Here is an 18,279-nt window from a genome sequence, read left to right as displayed (position 1 = left end):
ATAGTTATATTAACTAATTAACTAGTATATATTTGCTTATTCGTGTAATTTCTCCAAAAATATTTAACTTTAATATTTATATATCAATAAGTTGTATCAACTTTATTGCTATAATTCTATTAAGACTCTCATTATCACCTTGTTCAAGATTTAAAAAAAAGTACTTGTGATATTTTCTATAAATATAATTTATTATAAATCTTCTTTCATTTCTTCAATGTGTTCAATCATATATAATCACATAAAATAAGACAGAGGAGCATTAAATAAGATCAAACTTTTTCTTCTTTCAACTGTGAGACATAGATTGAAACATGTATTAAGACAATCAAGTAAATGATTTCATTAATATTGCAAACAAATTTTTGGAAATGAAATACTTAGTTATTATACAAATAAAAAGCTCATAGTGCACCAAAGAAACTAACAAATAAGAGGTCATTCATCAAATTGACAATGTAAATCTAGTATATAAGCAAATCTCCCATTATAATTCTCTTGCTCAAGAGAAACTCTTTTTTACTTTCCATATAACACCCAAAGCGCTAATGAGGCAACATTTCATGCCCTAACATTATGCATGGTGTTTCAAACCATCCCAGTCTCACAATCTCGCACCTGACCAAAGGAAAGATCAAATTAGCAAAAAATTTATATGATTTATTGAGAACTTGGGGAACACATAAATGTGGTCAATCGTACCCCTTTTGTTAAGCCAAATAACCAAAATTTTCGGGCTGAAGTACCAACGTCCAAAAGCATGTAATTATACGTTATAATCATTCCAAATCAGGACTTCACTACATTGCAGAAGGTCAATTCATTGTGTACTGCAATAACATGCAAGTACAATCAATCCAAATCAGATCTCCGAGACATTGTAGAAGGTTCATTAAACTGCAATGCAAACTTGTCCAACAAAACCCAAACTTTTACAAGTACAGGATTTACTTGTGAATGAATACACAAATTACTAAAAGTAACAGGAAGTCCTCGGGGAGAAGGATTATAACATAAATGAGTTATTATTACACGAATGTTATGATGTATAAACATACAAAATTTTGTTGTTAAAATAGAGATATGGGGCTTGACAAAAGGGAACTATGACAGCACCTCGGAAAGGTAAGATGTAAAAAGAGACACAGCATCCTGCAAATGGTATGCACGAGTATCTTCAGGTATGGGTGCCTTGAATATGGTATCGTAGCAGCTTAGCTGAACCTCATTTGATGAACTTCCACCGCTATCAGAAAGCAACAAATTGCATATCTCCTCAGCCATCTTCGAATAAACTACCCTAGAGACCATAAACACCCATTAGCTCAAACTTGTTACTTTAGGAGCTCAAGAATACAATAAATGGACTTAAGGCATTCAAGGATCATGTCAAGTTTTCATGTTTTATGGAATGTTTTACCTCAATACAAACCAGTTGACATAAAATTCTACTGATTTAATCATACTGAGAAGATTTTAGGTGACCAAGGGATGTAACACACTCTAAGGGCAGTAGAAACTTAGAGAACAAAACAGTGCAAATATTAGTTACTAAATGCAACAATTCTCCCTTTATAACATTCATGCACTAAACTATTATTTTGAATTTACAAAAAAGCTGAATAGAAAAATAGACACCTTTACTTGCATTGATCTCTATTCCCAGCCCCATTATTCATCCAAATACTTCAACTTGATCAAAATAAGTCCTCTTGAAAGTTGAGGAGCTTATGTGGTATTAATTTGGCTGAGTGGGACAAAGTGAATGTACAACTCTCTAATTGTAAGTCTTCAGTTCCTTTGCCCAACTCCTCTATCGTCCTTCAATTCCATTCTTTCCTTCACTCAAAATCCAGATGGTGACTGTTATGTGTCGGGTTGTTGTTGATGCTGGAGATTGAATCATTGAACAACTAAGATAGGTTTGATTCTTGGTTTGATTTTGAAATTTGAAGTGTTTATGATGCAGTGCAGGGAAAGGAAGAGAGGATAGCAGGTTTCTGTAAAGGTGAAGGCTTTGGGGCTTGAAGGCATGATGGATAGCAAGCCAAAGACCCAGATGAGTCAAAGCTTTTAGATGAAGATGGAAAAAAGTCAGAAATGCAAGAATTTCTGGGTAAACAAAAGTGAAGGAATTTTCACAAGGGTTTGTTTGGTTTTACTTTTCTGATTATAGCTTGTTAAGAAAGTAAAATCTGAACTGGCAACCAGCGGCAACTTTTTCTGTGTTTCCAGTAACAGAAAAATATTAGGAAAATTTTGCAAAATATTCAAGGACACATTGAAGGAAAAGCAATGGGAGAAAACAGTTGGAGGACAAGGGGGTCTAGGATGTGGAAACTTGTTTGGTTGGTTTTAGTTTAAGATTTTGGTATTTGTTGGTTGTGAACTGTGATGATTAGTTTATTTCTGGCTGATGTTAATATAGGGGGAGATGTACAGGGGAAGTGAAGAAGGAGAAGGAATCGTTTGGTTTTAGTTGAAGACGATGATGTGTCAGGAGTTTTGTCTGATGTGGATATGATAAGTTATCCACGTCAAGGTGATTGTGGAACTGGCAAGGTTAGAGGCATTTGAGAGACTTGTTTTGATCAAATCGAAGTGTCTGGACTTTACTCTTTATAGCTAGGAGGGGTAAAGAGAGATTCAAGCTCCAAGGTATAGATGACACTGGTATATTTTGCATAGATATAAAAGGTGTAATTAAATATATAAAATGACACTGAAAACAAAGAACATTTCCAGTCCATAGTATTCCCAGTCCCATTTTAGTTCACTATATGTGAAGTAGAAACATCAAATATTTAAATGTAGGTCACAGACACAGGAAGCTACTTCATCTCATCCCTATAATATTTTAAGAAAATAAAGAACAAATGACTTCTTACCTCACATTCTGGATTTATTCATCATAAAAAACAATATCATGTGAATATTAGTCCTCTTTTTTTTTTTGGTAAGTAAAAGAAAAATTAAACCCATATTTAGTACTTATCTGTGATCATCTTTACTATCCTTCGTAACAAACCTCTCAAATTTAAGACATGAGAAATAAGGGTTCAATGAGACGGTGGGAAGAGGGGGGGGGGGGGGGGGGGCTAGCAGGAAGCAGTTAACTTTTCCAGCCACATGTTTCAGTATTACAAATTTATGTCAGTACCTCGCTTTGACAGGCAATCTGCTAGTCCAAACAGCCAAAGAGTTGTTTAACCAACGGATGAAGTCTGCACAAGCATTGTCTTTGTTTTCTAGAGTGTCCTGCCAATAAAAATGTGCTTTTTCAATCTCCTAAAAGATATTAGAATAACTAGGAGATATGTCCATAAGCTTCAGCCAATAATCTTGAACAGGTGTTCGTTCTACTTCCTATTACTATGCAGAAAAAAGACAAGTAATCAATTCCCTGTAAGATTGACCAGTATCAATTGAGCAACCATAGAGGTTAGATCCAGCTCATGAACTGTGCTCCAAGTAGGATGAACTTCCTTTTCTCAAGCTGTCTTCCAGTGCATTTACAAGTTGATCATTGATCAAGCTGTACAGCTAAAATCTCATTCCCAGTCCAGTTTACCGATCATTAAATACATGGGCTTTCCACATCCACCAGAAAAAAAAAACATTTTGTTCCAAGATGCATGTGACCTCCAAATTGTAATGGTTACTGGGGGAGGTCAAACTTTCAGCATGCAAATATGGATGCAAGAATGTCATTCATGCAACCATCACATTAGCACATTTTGATCTAATGAGTTTAACAGCTCCAGGAAATTTGAGAAGAAGGATTTGAACACAAATAAGTAGATTATAGAGAAATTTCATACTACTTGATTCATAGCGTCATTGTCCTCCTGCAAAGAACTTCTCAACAAATAAAAAGATATATATATTCCAGCTCCCAGATCCCAATCTTCAATTTCTGACTTGTGATCCTCCATGGAAGCTGTTAGCCTCCATATTTCTGAGTGTTCCTCTGTGTATAACAATGTTAGAATGATTTAGCACATCAATTTTTATCAAAATTCAAGGTTGGAAATTGAGATAACTTCAAGAGCAACGGAATGTAGTCAACAGTTCTTCATCAACATATCATATTTTGTCCGTGAAGTTACCAAACCTGATTAGCAGTTTTACAGTGAAGTGTGTAGTTTATCCCTCTCATAATAACTTCATCATATATACCACGATTTTCTTAAATATGCACTTTGAGTAGATGAGCAAAGTACATTCTCTCTCTCTCGGATAACTTCATTGTATACACCATGATTATCTTAAATATGCACTTCAAGTATCAGAGAAAATTATCTCTCTCTCTCTCTCTCTCTCTCTCTAATTAGCAGTTATTACCTTGAAGTGTGTGGTTTATCTCGCTCATAGATAATTTCATTGTATATACCATGATTTTCTTAAATACGCATTTTGAGTAGAAGAAAATGGTCATGCTCTCTCTCTCTCTCACACACACACACACACTCTCTCTTTGATAAGTAAGAAAGTGGTAACATATTCAGTGGGATAAAAGATAAATCTGTAACAAGCCTGCAAATCAAATAGGTGATGCATATCACAGTATATGAGAAGAAAACAAATTGTGTAGTGAGACATTTAGACTTGAAGGCGACTCAGACTGCCATAGAAAGACAACTTTTATGGTGTTTAATTAATCCTATTCCAAAATATTTAACAAGGTTCACGTAAGAAAAAGATTGATGATGGAAGAAGATAAGAGAAGAGCAAAAGTAGGTAGAAAAGCATCCCAATGGAACTGAACTTACACCACAATGCAAATCCTAAATTTATACAACTTTTGGGAATAAAAGGACAGAGGTTATAGGCATCACTATAACAAATATTAAGCATATAAGTCTTTAGGTACATATTCTGATTAATGAAATAGCAAGATATAAAGATGAATCTAAACGATCAAAAAGATATAAAGATGAATCTAAAGATTAGCAACCTATACCTGATAGAAAAAGAGAATGAGCAACTGAAGTCATAAAAATAGTGTGCGCTTTCTGCCACTTTCCGCACTCCAAAAAGTGTTCTAGGGCTTTGGGGAATTCAAAGTAATAATTAAAATACGTTGCCTGCAATAGAGTAAGCCAAAGATGAAAAATAAGATGCAAGCATAGAAATGATCCCACACCAGTGACAATCAAGTGCATGCAAATGACTAATTTGAAGTAAAAGTACTAGCATTCAACTAAAGCAATTCCAAGAAAATATACACTGGAAACTTCCCTCTACATTTTCAGCATAATGGAAAACCATCTTGTCAGAAACAGCAAGCAAAAATATCTCAGTAACACAGATTGGCTTTGATTTGCCAGAAAGTGGAAAGCGAGAAGCATGGATCAATGTAAAAACTGAAATCAAATAAGGCCACCAACTCACCAAAGCCTCGTTCAACCATGCTGATGGAATACCTAGATCCTCAATAAATTGCCGCTGCAAGTCCTGAGAACTCCAAGTTTCACAGTACTGGAAGAGTATTTCCCTTATAAGAGCAGCTTGCAAATAAGGACAATCTTCACGGTGAGGCATGTGAAGCACCACATAGACAGCCCAATGACATTGACCAAGACATAGAAGCTGAGAAATGAAACTAATGTCTAGCACATGAAGATCATTAGAACTGAAAGCACCAATGGCTTCTAAAACAGCTCGCTGATGCCAGATCATGTGGTAGTCAAGGGGATCGTTTGTTGAAGCAAAGGCACAGAACATCGTCTTTAGAGCACTGAAATCAATTTCTTGATTAGCATGAAGAAGCATAAGATAGTAACTGAGGTCAAAATGTTTCACTGCATGCCAATTCATTGACAGTTCTATAGGTCCTTCATCAATATAAACTGGAACTGGAGATGGAGCTTTTCCTTCATTAAGAAGCCGCTGATATGTGCGGAACACAACAGGCAATTCAGTTTCCGGTGGAAGCTGATACCACATCAACAACCCCAGAAACCTTTTCCAGTCAATGTCTACATCATGTAATGCTCTATGAATGTTGCCAGCAACCAACTCAAGAACCCTAATCCTCTCTGTCTCAACGAAATTGAAGTCCAACCCATTTACTCTCCAAATATCAAGCTGCCTAGCAACATCAGAACGATCAACCATCGAACCACCAGCTTGGCTAAGAAGCATTGCAAGTCGCACATCTCCCCTAGAAGCCGCCAGTTCCACAGCAGCATCCAACTGCCGACCAGTTAGAAGTAAAAACATATGTTGTAGATCACTTGAATCATTCAAAGAACTTACTTCTTCCTGTACCCTGTGACAAACACTCTCTTGCAACCAAAAGCTGAATTCTGCTCTCCTTATCAATGGAAGTGCCTCTGGATCAACATCTGAAGCAGTTTCTCTCGCATCAGGTATCATATCTTCCTCATCCTCATCTTCAAGAGACTTTAATTTCCCACTCAATTGTCTAGACGAGAAAAGCACTTTTATTAATTCCCAAATCATTGCTTGGTGCATCAGAAAAATACGGGATGCTGGCGATAAGTCAGGAACCTCCAATTGCCTCTCAATGACACCAATATAACTCCGACATACATCTGAAAGCATTTGACGATCACACACAAGTCTTTGAAGCTTTAACGCAAAGGGTCCCTCCCCGAACTCTTTGGTTTCATGACTAATTTCCTTGTGAAGATGGAGGGCTGAATCAAAACACAAATCAACAAGTTCCTCCCTAAACTTTTTATTTTCATCTCTAGCTACTTGGTCAAATGCAACCTTCTCCAAATTGATTATTGAAGACAAACTTTGATTGTCTTTACTACCAACTGGAGCGCCAGAATGAATAAGAACACCATTAGGCCCCCAGCCAACTCCAAATGATCTACCCATGAACAATCCTGCATCAACAACATTACAAGAGTAGGATCCACTTATAGGTGTTTGCTGCCTAACAACCAGCTTGAAACCTTCAGTCTTTGTTGTCTTTAGAAGCACACCCTTATTTTGTTGGGTCATCAAAATGGACCCAGCTGAGTCCGAGCCAAAACTACCATGTTTGTATTCAATCAAAGCCAATGGAGTCTTGCGAGTTAAAGGTGGACTAACTCTCTGGTATTTATGCTGCAAAGGGGATTTTGAAGATTCCTTACTGAATTGTGGTTTTCTATCAAAAGGAACATCGTGATAATCATCTATATCCTCTTCTTCTGCTGGAAACATCAGCATTCTCATTTCTTTCATCTTTACAGGATCTAACCCAAGATGAGCGGGAAGAGAATGTGAAAGATCAGTTGTATTGGCTAAGAAGGTTTCTTCATCAATGTCGGAAACGTCTTCTCCATTGATATCCACTGGATCTTGAACTTCCGGAGACACATCATCAGTTATCATATCTTCGTCTTCTTCCTCATTCAAACCAAATCTGCTGAAGTGTTGAACGAAGAATTTCCATTCTCCATTTGATGGATCAAATGAGATAAAACGCGCTCCTTGTCTCTCTGTTCTGAGTCTTAATCTCTCCACCATTTCTCCAGAAGAATCCACGTCATAGTGTTTTGCGGATCGTATTTCCAGTAGCAAAGTTACTTCAGCAGGTTTGTTAAGCCCCATGCCAACTGGAGGCTTGTCATTTTCATCTTCATATACAATCACCTCATGTCTGCTAAACTTGACAATTCGATCCAAATCCAACCCCCTAACATCTGTTTCCCCAGAAAATTTGACAAACCCATAACCAAACCTCCCAACAGTAAAATTTTCAACTTTGCTGCAATACCCTGAGCTCATAAGCTCCCGAATAGCCAATTCACTCAAGCATGGGTCAGTAAAATAATCAGGAGATCGCAAGGTAGGTAAAGCAGCTTCATTCTCGCCCAAAATCGGATCTAAAGCAGAAATTTTTCTTCTTTTACATTGAGATTGAGAAACAATAAGTTGTTCAGGAGCCCCTAAATCAACCTCCATTAGTATGTTACTTCTTCCAAAACCACTACAAGTTTCGTTACAAATGCCTGATAATCAAATTCAAATTAAAAAATGCACATATTAAACTTACATGGCTAACGCAACACTAACACTTATGAGCAGCTCTCAAAACCCTAACAAGTTCGAATCAAAATCTACCACAGAAAACGACGAACTTACCTTTGATACAACAATTATGGCTTCTTAGTTTCACCACTTCGCAGAGTTCGTCTTCATGAATGTCGCTGAGACTGTGGACGAGATGGAGGGTTTTAGCTTTGCTTTCTCAATTTCCCGCCCCTACCCTTCTACTGAACACCCTGGTCAGTAACACGTGCGGGCACGTGATGTGACCGTCAAAGGGTAAAACGGGAACTTAAGCTTTTTAGTCCCCATGCTGTTTGCAATGGACCATCAAATTTGAAAGTAAATCAGAATTCGTCAACCGAATTCAAGAAAAGAATCATATACTATAACATATAAAAATATTGAAATTCATGAATTTGGTTTCATTACCCCGATAAAATAAATGACGTTAGTTATAGCGAATAATATTTTGTAAGTTTGATTAATAGCGCATTTTGATGAATTTATCAAATTTCAGGCTAATTGAAATTCATTAATCAAATTCAGAAAAAATAAAATAAAACATATTAACACAAACAAAAAAACAAAATTCATGAATTCGAATTTCATAACTCTTAAATATCAAAATAATAATAATTAGTCATGACTCATGAAAGACATGATAAATATTGATCACCATACCATTTTCAAGAGATTCATCAAAAGGTGAATAATATTATATTTGATTATACAATGCACTATTTATATTACTAGGATTAATAATTCTTGGACTTTTTAATTAGTACTGTTGTTTTGTTTAGTTCATTAAATTAACTATGAGGATATATTGTATATAATATTAAAAAATGTGTTTTGTTTGAAAAAATAAATTTGGTCAAACCTTTTCTTCGGTTTTAACATTGACATTTTTACGAAATGTTCTTAGAGAAGGATATATTTGTCATTTGGTTATTTTATCCGGGAATTAGCTAATCCTGGTTTTGTTAATCCTATCCCACATTGAACGTGGTATAAAATATTATTGTCTATTCTAAAATAAAAAATATTTATCAAACACAAAATAAAATAATGCTACATTTTATTCAAGAATTATATATATCATTAATTATTTCAACTTCAACTTGATAATTTGGAGTTGGAAAACATGTGCTGGGGGTATTTTGAGTGAAATAATAATTTTAATTACAAAATTTTATAAAAAAATTTCTCATAAAATTCATGTCCAAATACAACTATGAAATATCATTCTTCAAGTTCTGTAGCTTCAAATATATTTTTTTCTTTAATAATAAAAGGTGGATTGGAGCATATGAGATGGTTGTTTCTCGTTTTAGTAAAAAAATAATTGTTAATGTGAGCATAAATAAGGGTAAATAAGTTCACCAAAAGATCGTTAAAACAGAAAAAGGTGATTAACAATTTAACATAGAATGTTTTTGAAGTCGTACGGCAATCAAATTTGATGGAACTTGGAAGGAACATAGGAGGTCAATATTGTTAATGTGGTAGTAACATATCTGTCAATTTGATTAAGATTTGGCGAGAAAAAATTGGACTTAGACAAAAGCATCTTATATATAGAGATAAAAGAGAATCCTAGACTCGTCTACGTGCCATGCATTAGAAATCAGTATTTCTATTTGTCTGTTTTATTCATTTTCTTGCCTTTTTCTCCTAATTTTTAAATTAAATGACAGGGGAAAAAAAATAACTGATCACTCCCGCAATTGAAGAAAAAGACGCCTCTTTTCGCCTTCCCCAACTTGGGCTCCTTCTCTTCCACCTTTTCCTTTTCAATAAGCATTCTTCTTTACCACGATTTCTACCGTCTTCCTATTTATTCGCCCGGTAAATGCTTAAAAAGAAAGACGCATCACTACTTTTACATTGGCACTCTTTTCTTTTTCAAATATATATGCTAGGGATCATTCAGGCATGATGCATTCCCCGTAGGAACACACTTTACTTCTGTCCCATGTAAGTATCTCATTAGCAGTACATACAAAGCTTTAACACAAATCAGATATATCTGAAAAGCACCACAATTTCATCAACAAAATTTATTCCATGTACGTACCGTGAGAAATTTGAGTGTAGGTTTGATCCTTTTTGATTATTTTCCATGAAGGATTAAAGGGAACCAATTAAGATTTTTTAATGTATTGTTTGTATTTATTGGTTATAACTTATACGTATATATTATGTTTTTTTTATTTCCGTCTCTTAGATTTCAACCTTTTGCTTGAAGAGACTTGCTTAGAGGACCTCTATATGATGTTTTAGTGTTATTTTTTAAGTGCAGTTTGCTTTTGGCGTGAATCACCGTTGAAGTAAATTCATGAGCAGTGATTGGATGCTGGTGAAGGTAAGAACCAATATATGCATCTCACTTAGTCTATGCTTACGTCGTAGTAATGTTTTTTTGGGACTTTATTCTGCAAAGGAAATTGCTGATATTGTTGTAAGAAGGTCTTGTATCCATAATGTATAGTATTATAATAACTATTGTTGGTAAGTATCTCCATTTAAAAAAAATATTTTTTCCAGTATTCATTGCTTACATTTTTGTTGTTTTTCTGCTTGATTAAGACAATACGAATATGAAAATGACAATAGAAAGCTTTAACACAGCTTTTAAAAATATGAAAGAAAAACTGACAACTAATACCTAGTAGAGGCAAAGGGGAAAAATACTCAATTATTTTTTCACCATTCTATATTTCAATCTGATAAACATCACGATTGCTTATATTACTTTACCATTGTTTTGTTATAGAATAGCAGAAAGGATGACTAACAACGGCATATATATTTTTGTTGCATTCATCACTTTTGTATGTTTTTCTCCCCTTTTTCGTTTGTTCTTGCACTTTATTTATTTAAGGGTTTATCAATTTTGGTTCAATTCCAATCTGAATGAAGTTAGTCTTCTTAACATATTTATGTTCCACGTTAGACCCTGAAAGACTGATTTTCTTATTGCAACATTTTCATCTTTATCAATCAAGTAGTATTATGTGCGGATTTGTTTTGAACATATTCTTCAATTTTATCTATTACCTTTGAAGTTCTTTTAGGAACTGCAGGACCAAAATAGAAGAATTGTTAACCATAGGCAAGCTACCATGGTTAATAATTTGTTAGAGTTAATTGAAGTTTGTTAGATGTTAGTTGTAGGTTGATAGTGACTTGTAGCTAACTACTCAAACTCTATAAATACAACTCACTCACACCACATGAATGATGAGTGTGTGTATGTACAATGTGACTTAGAGAGCAATGTAATCTTCTCTCCTTTTCTCCTCTTCTCTGCAACTTCTCCTCTACTTCTTCATCTACTGCACTGCAGCTTCTCATCTTCTTTTTCCATCTTTCTTCTCGACTAACTCGTCTTGATTCATAGAGTCGTCTAACAAGACTCCATCAATGAAGTTATCATGGTATCAGAGCGTTTGGTAAGATCCTAGAACTGGAACAAGCAGTTAAGTGCTGAGAAGACGAGAAGTGCAGGTGCTCATCTCTGAAAGGTGTTTGAGTCGCAGTCAAGTTTCAGCATTCTCAGTTTCGAAGCAAGTTCAATGGTGAATCTAAGTGAAGCTGCAACTGGAACACTAGATGCTGAGAACTTCAACTCAAACACAGCAGCATCTGAGATGGTAATACCAAATATTGACCACAATCATCCTCTCTTCTTGCATCAAAATGATACTCCAGGTAGCTCATTAATTTCTCTTCAACTAGTTGGTTCAGTTTCGAAGCAAGTTCAATGGTGATTCTAAGTGAAGCTGCAACTGGAACACTAGGTGCTGAGAACTTCAACTTAAACACAGCAGCATTTGAGCTGGTAATACCAAATATTGACCACAATCATCCTCTCTTCTTGCATCAAAATGATACTCCAGGTAGCTCATTAATTTCTCTTCAACTAGTTGGTTTAGAGAACTACGCGATCTGGAGTAGATCAATGAGAATTGGATTAATAGGCAAGAGTAAACTTGGATTCATTAATGGTAGATATCCTAAGTCTAAGTTTGGACCTGAGTTTTCTGATGCTTGGGAGAAGTGTAATGTTGTAATCCTCTCTTGGATTATGAATGCAGTTCGACCAGGATTGCTGGGGACTGTGGTGTATGGAGGAGATGCACACAAGGTCTGGTGTGATCTAAAAGAAAGATTCGACAAGATAAATGGAGCTCATGTGTATCAACTCCATAAAGAAATTCATGGTCTAATTCAGGGAACCATGTCAGTTTCAGATTATTATACAAAACTCAAAGGCTTGTGGAATGAATATGATTCAATTATGCCTTGTCCAGGTTGTTCATATCCTGAGTCTAAGAAGTTTCAAGATCATTATGAGTATCAAAGGTTACTAGAGTTCCTAATGGGACTAAATGAGACCTACTCTATAGTTAGAGGACAGATTTTGATGCAGTCTCCAACTCCAAATCTGAACAAAGCCTTTTTCCTTGTCATGGATCATGAAAGTCAAAAGAACATAGCACACACTAACTATGAATCATGCCTTCCTAAACTAATGGAAAGTACTGCATTATTTAGCCAAAAAGGGAGTAGTCATAGTGTTGGTAATGGAAATTCTGGTCATTAACCTGGTGGAGGTGGTGGTAATCTAATTAGAAGTCACTATGAAGCTTAGTTCAATCCTCAGAAACCACAAAAGTCTGTTATCACCTGTGAGGTGTGTGGTTACAAAGGTCACACTAAGGAGCAATGTTTCAAGGTCAAAGGATATTCAATTGGCTGGAGATCCAAGAAGAAAACTGGTAGTTCTACACCTAGCTCTAGTTCCTTTGCTAACCAAGTTATAGTTGCTCAAAGTGCAAGCTTATCACACAATGAAGAACCTAGTGCAGCATACAAGTCACCTGCAGCTTTCTTCACAAAAGATCAATATCAGCAGATAATACAGTTACTAACCAAAGGCAGTGACACTGGTAGAGAGCATTCAGCCAAAGCAGCCACAGCAGGTAGAGTTTTATCAACACTAGTGTCCAAATATGTGAATAAAAAGTGGATAGTTGACACATGAGCCACTAACCATATGACATCTCAGCTTGAAAAAAGGCAGGTACTACTACCAACAGGAAATATTGCATTAGTGTCTCATGTTGGCAGCACAAAAGTCTTTGGAGATCAAGTTATTGACAATGTCCTCTTTGTTCCTAATTTCAAATGCAACATTTTATCTGTGTCTCAACTAACTAAGGAGCTTCAATGTATGGCAGTCTTCTTTTCTGATTTTTGTGTCTTTCAGGATCTCTACAGTGGACAGGTCAAGGGGATTGGTAGAGAAGATGAAGGACTCTATATTCTCAAGGAAGGCTTCAACCATACTGATCCTACTCAAAGGATATGCAGTACTTCTACTACTCAAGCTTTTTCTACTAGTGTTGTATATGGTAGTAGTTCTGATTCCAGTACACTGTGGCATAGCAGGTTAGGACATGCTCCTATTGATGTAATAAGAGGGTCCTTTAGTCTTGCAGGATTAGATATCTCTGACAACTCAACTTGTACAGTGTGTCTATTAGCAAAACAAATAAAAGTTCCTTTTCCTGTAAGCAATCACACTTCAAAGGCACTCTTTGAGTTGGTGCATTGTGATGTCTAGGGTCCATATAGAGTACCTACTCATAATGGAATGAAATACTTTGTTACTATAGTAGATGACTACTCTAGATTCACTTGGTTATTTCTTCTCACAGCTAAATCTGATACTATAGTTGTGATGAGACATTTTTTTGCTTAAGTTCATAATTTGTTCTCAACTTGTGTCAAAGTGCTTAGAACTGATAATGGGACTGAATTCATGAGCACAGCCTTTCAGTCCATGCTGTTAACTCTGGGAATATGTAATCAAACCACATGTGTATACACTCCTCAGCAAAATAGGGTGGTAGAAAGGAAGCACAGAACTATCTTAAACATGGCAAGAGCCTTGAGGTTCCAAGTATCAATACCCTTGCAGTTTTGGGGAGAATGTGTTACCACAGCTGTCTATATCCTTAATAGACTTCCATCTAAACTTTTGTCTTATAAGTCTCCCTTTGAGCTACTGTATCAACATCCTCCATCCCTCTCTCATATCAAAACTTTTGGTTGCCTATTTTATGCTACTTGTCCAGCCATCACAGATAAGTTCTCTCCTAGAGCCATACCTGTTGTGCTTATGGGATACTCTTTGTCTCAAAAGGGGTACCTCCTATTTGATCTGCATACTAAGTCATTGTTTGTAACCAGGCATGTTGTGTTTAAAGAAGACATGTTTCCTTTCAAAGACTTTCAAACCTCATCCAATCCCATATTTCCTATCTTAACTCTAGTACAACCTGATAATGATCATCCCCCTACTAGCTTGTCACCTGTTGTTACTCCTCAAGACTCTCAGCTACCACTTACTCCTGAAGACCATTCTCCACTTCCATCTCCTACAGCAGTTCCTACCAGAAAGTCCTCCAGATCAACCAAACCTCCTATCTGGCTTCAGGATTTTGTTACTCAATCCAAAAGTCACTCTTGTCTATTTCCAGTATCTGACTTTGTTAGATACAAACACTTGTTTCCTTCTTACAGCTCCTACATCAAGACATTCTCAACTATCTCAAATCCTTCTTCTAATTATGAAGCTGCTCTTGACCCTCAGTGGATCTATGCAAAGCAGCAGGAAATAGATTGTTACATTCCGTATTTTTGCATTTTGGATTATTCGTACGCTAACGATTATAAATTCAAGGACTTTTAATTTTGAATTTTAAAAGGACATGATTTGTTGTAGATGCCAAGTTATATGAATAATTTATGTGTAGTAAAATACATCTCAAGAAGGACCCTTAAGCCAAATCAAAATAGAAGCCATCAAATATGTTTTTCTTAAAGTTACGTTTCGGGTAAGCTGACTTCGGGAGGCCATAACCTCTTTATAATTTGAGAATTTGGGAAAACTCTCAACATGAAAGTTGTAGATAATTGAAATATCTTTCCAACCATAGGTCGTGGGACGAAATGTGATATCGGAGTAATAAGATATAGACGTTTTAAGTCTGACAGGCCAAACTAAATAGTGAATTCGGCCCAACCCAATTTTAATTCGGGTCAGGCCCAATACCCACGAAATTAATCAAAATTCTATGTCTTCCTTCATAGTTTAGACCAAGAAATATCTGGAAATTTCCAGAGAGAGTAAGATAAGGGAAAGCTAGAGAGAAACACCAACATCCACCACAATTAAAGCCCCGAATCTCAAAGCTCTTGAAGAGAAAATTGTTGTACGTCGCGTTGGCTTCAATTTGAGCTAGAAATCAGCCAATAAGGAGAAGATTTTATGTGGTGCTGCAAATTTAAGGTAATATTAAAGTCTCCTTTTCATTGTTAATAAGTTTAGTTAGAGTTTTAACGGATTAGAACGGAGAAAATAGTGTTATAAACTAGTTTGGTGATTTGTTGAGAGTTATGGGTTAAAGGGTTGATTTAGGTAGATTAAATAGATGGAATTATCTTAGTGATGATGTATAATAATGTTTGATATTGTTTTGATGTTGTTGATGAGTTGTTGTTCTTGAATTTGGAGGAAAAAGGTGTATGAAGATTGTGAATGTTCAAACCCGTTTTTGGAATTGAGTAGCTGGTAGTAATTTTGGAATATCTAATTGTGTAGACCTTCGATTTTAGATATTAAACATGTTTTGGAAAGCTAATACACGTACCTACAACTCTTATGTTTATGTCTTAGTCTATATCTGCTGTTATGATGTCGAAAACTGAGCATGAATCTTAAGACAAATTCTGTCCAGATTCTGGATTGAAAATTCCTTCATGTATAGCTGTTCGTATTTTGATGATATCTCTTTGTATAAAATGAATTTTGAGTTGATTTCTTTTGCATTGGAAACTTAAGACATAGATCTAAATGTTTCATGAAGGTTATAAAGTCCAGTTTTGCCGTTTTCATTTTCAAATTTTAGATACAACGTGAGGTACTTGACTTTCCGAATTTACTGCTTTGGTAACATGAATAATAAATCTTATTTTGTGTCAATATTTTGGATTGTTGATGTTGGTTGATGATTATATGGCTGGTTTGAAAGTGGGAAAAGTGAGTGGTATAGGGGAGGTGCTGTCCAATTTTTTTTAGAAATAACCTACTAACGATAGACTACGTTTTATTCTTGTCCATAGCTTAATCATAGTGCTTAACGTTTTAATATAGGTTGAGACAATATTGGACAACATATACGTATAAACGCTAAAGGTATGTAAAGTTAACATCTTCTTCTTTTGGCATGATCCATATGAAACGAACGAATGACGTATGCTTAAATTCCAAAGAAACTCGTATTCGTAGATATACTCGGATGGCTACCGTTCTTGATTTTCAAAATTTATATTGTTATGTCTTGACTCATGTGTATGATTCCAGCCATCCTAGTTGGTATAACTCATGTTGTGGTATAATTCATATTTTAGTATAATCCATAATTGATGTGATTCATAATGACTATTGTCTTGGTTTTCAAATGATGGACTATTTTGCTTATTCTATTAAGTCTCCGATAATGATCAAATTTCGCAAGGTTGCTAATGATACCTTATTCGTGCATATTGTTATGGTATTATTCACCGAGTCCTACGATAGGCCGGGTATGTTATCATGTATGGATTCCACTACATTATTCACCGAGTCCCTTACTAGAGGGCCGGGTACGTGATATGATAATATGATATTATGATGATATGACGATATGATTATGGCACCGAGTCCCATAATGGGCCGGGTACGGTATCAGTGTACACTACTCTATTCACCGAGTCCCTTGCTAGAGGGCCGGGTATGGTATATATATACATATGACGATATATTGATATAATTGTGACACCGAGTCCCATAACGGGCTAGGTACGATATATGATGATATGCATGTCTTCATTTTATAAGACACAGGTACAGTGATTTATTGATTATGATACTTAACTCCTGAATCTTTATTTCAGATGTGATCTCCTTTACGGTATTTTATGCTTTATATACTCAGTACATAGTTCGTACTAACCCCCTTTTGTTCGGGGGGCTGCATTTCATGCCTGCAGGTACAAATACTCATTTTGGAGAGCCGCCAACTTAGGATTCTACTCAACGAGTTTGAAGTGCTCCATTGTCTCGGAGCCCAAACTTTGGGTACTAATCCTTATAATGTATATATTTGTGTATTTAGGGGTACGACGGGGCCCTGTCCCGTCATATGCTATTGTTAATTCTCTTAGAGGTCTGTAGACATATGAGTGGGTTGTATATAGATGTTGTCCGGTGTACTAGTATGACTTATGTTTTTGGACGTTTACATTCAGAATGGAAGCCTTGCCGGCTTACATATTATGTTATCTTATTTTTGACAATTAAGACTCCCCAAGAAATAGCTGATTTTGGTATATATATAAGTGACCGTTTGAGATAACGTGCTACCCATATAAATTCTATATCGTGTTTAATTGTCGATTGATAATAGATAATATGTGTGTATACGAGTGTCCAATTCGGACACTAGTCACGGCCTACGGGGCTAGGTCGTGACAAAAAGTGGTATCAGAGCAGTTCATCCTCGGAGTGTCTACAGATCGTGTCTAGTAGAGTCTTGTTTATCGGTGTGTTGTGCACCACATCTATAAACAGGAGGCTACAGGACATTTAGGACGTTGCCTTTCTTTCATATCTAAGATCGTGCAATAGAGCCCAGCCATAGGACATGAAATTCTTTTTTTCTATCTTTTGATTTCAGCTGAAGAACGACATCGATAGAAGAAAACGATTGATGTTATTGGAAGCTACACAATATACGGGTAAGTAATGATGCGAAAGAGGTATGGTGGATAAGGTAAGCATATTGAAGTATGATTGAAATGTAAAGTTGAAAATTGAAAGAAAAAGTAGACATGAAAGTGTAACAGGTGCAGTTCGAGTCGGACATAAGAGGTAAGTCCATCATTTTCATACTGTTATTGATATTGGGTGCCCTGTGTGGCTGCGATATGATATGAATATATATATGTTGAACCTGTGAGGCATTATTGGTATTTCTACGTGCAGATTTTGGGATAGTAAGAAATACAGAGGAAACTCTGCCCAATTTTTTATTTTTTTTCAGAAAAAAAAAATAGAAAAAAAAAGAAAGTGGGACATAAGTTCATAATATATTTTGAAGGTTGATACCCATGAGGTAAATTTATTGTGTTGTAGTAAAGAGTTAAGAA

The 18,279-nt window shown here is 35.8% G+C and overlaps 1 protein-coding gene and 1 long non-coding RNA gene across 4 annotated transcripts; one reads left to right on the top strand and one right to left on the bottom strand.

Moving 5' to 3' along the window:
* Positions 1 to 910: 910 nt before the first annotated feature.
* LOC129894062 (nuclear pore complex protein NUP96) lies at positions 911 to 8,229 on the bottom strand. 3 transcript variants are annotated; one of them, XM_055969569.1, is made up of 6 exons: positions 8,110 to 8,220; positions 5,395 to 7,976; positions 4,964 to 5,087; positions 3,825 to 3,970; positions 3,161 to 3,258; positions 911 to 1,300 (listed from the first exon to the last, which is right to left on the bottom strand). In XM_055969569.1, the coding sequence occupies exons 2-6, from the start codon at positions 7,927 to 7,929 to the stop codon at positions 1,105 to 1,107; spliced, it is 3,099 nt and encodes a 1,032-aa protein (XP_055825544.1). In that variant the 5' UTR covers positions 7,930 to 7,976; positions 8,110 to 8,220; the 3' UTR covers positions 911 to 1,104. The 3 variants fall into 3 exon arrangements, with proteins under 3 accessions (XP_055825544.1, XP_055825543.1, XP_055825546.1); XM_055969568.1 differs by having other exon boundaries at positions 3,822 to 3,970; positions 8,110 to 8,219; XM_055969571.1 differs by lacking the exon at positions 911 to 1,300 and adding an exon at positions 1,543 to 1,839 and having other exon boundaries at positions 3,822 to 3,970; positions 8,110 to 8,229.
* A 6,598-nt stretch (positions 8,230 to 14,827) lies between these two features.
* Positions 14,828 to 17,380, top strand: LOC129895956 (uncharacterized). Its single transcript, XR_008767890.1, has 3 exons — positions 14,828 to 15,379; positions 16,244 to 16,285; positions 17,122 to 17,380. It is a non-coding gene; the product is annotated as an uncharacterized LOC129895956 (long non-coding RNA).
* Positions 17,381 to 18,279: the final 899 nt, after the last annotated feature.

This window comes from Solanum dulcamara, chromosome 7 (assembly GCF_947179165.1).
Source record: "Solanum dulcamara chromosome 7, daSolDulc1.2, whole genome shotgun sequence".
Lineage (NCBI taxonomy): Eukaryota > Viridiplantae > Streptophyta > Magnoliopsida > Solanales > Solanaceae > Solanum > Solanum dulcamara.
Note: the sequence above shows the minus strand (reverse complement) of the source record. Positions and strands in the feature narration are given on the sequence as shown.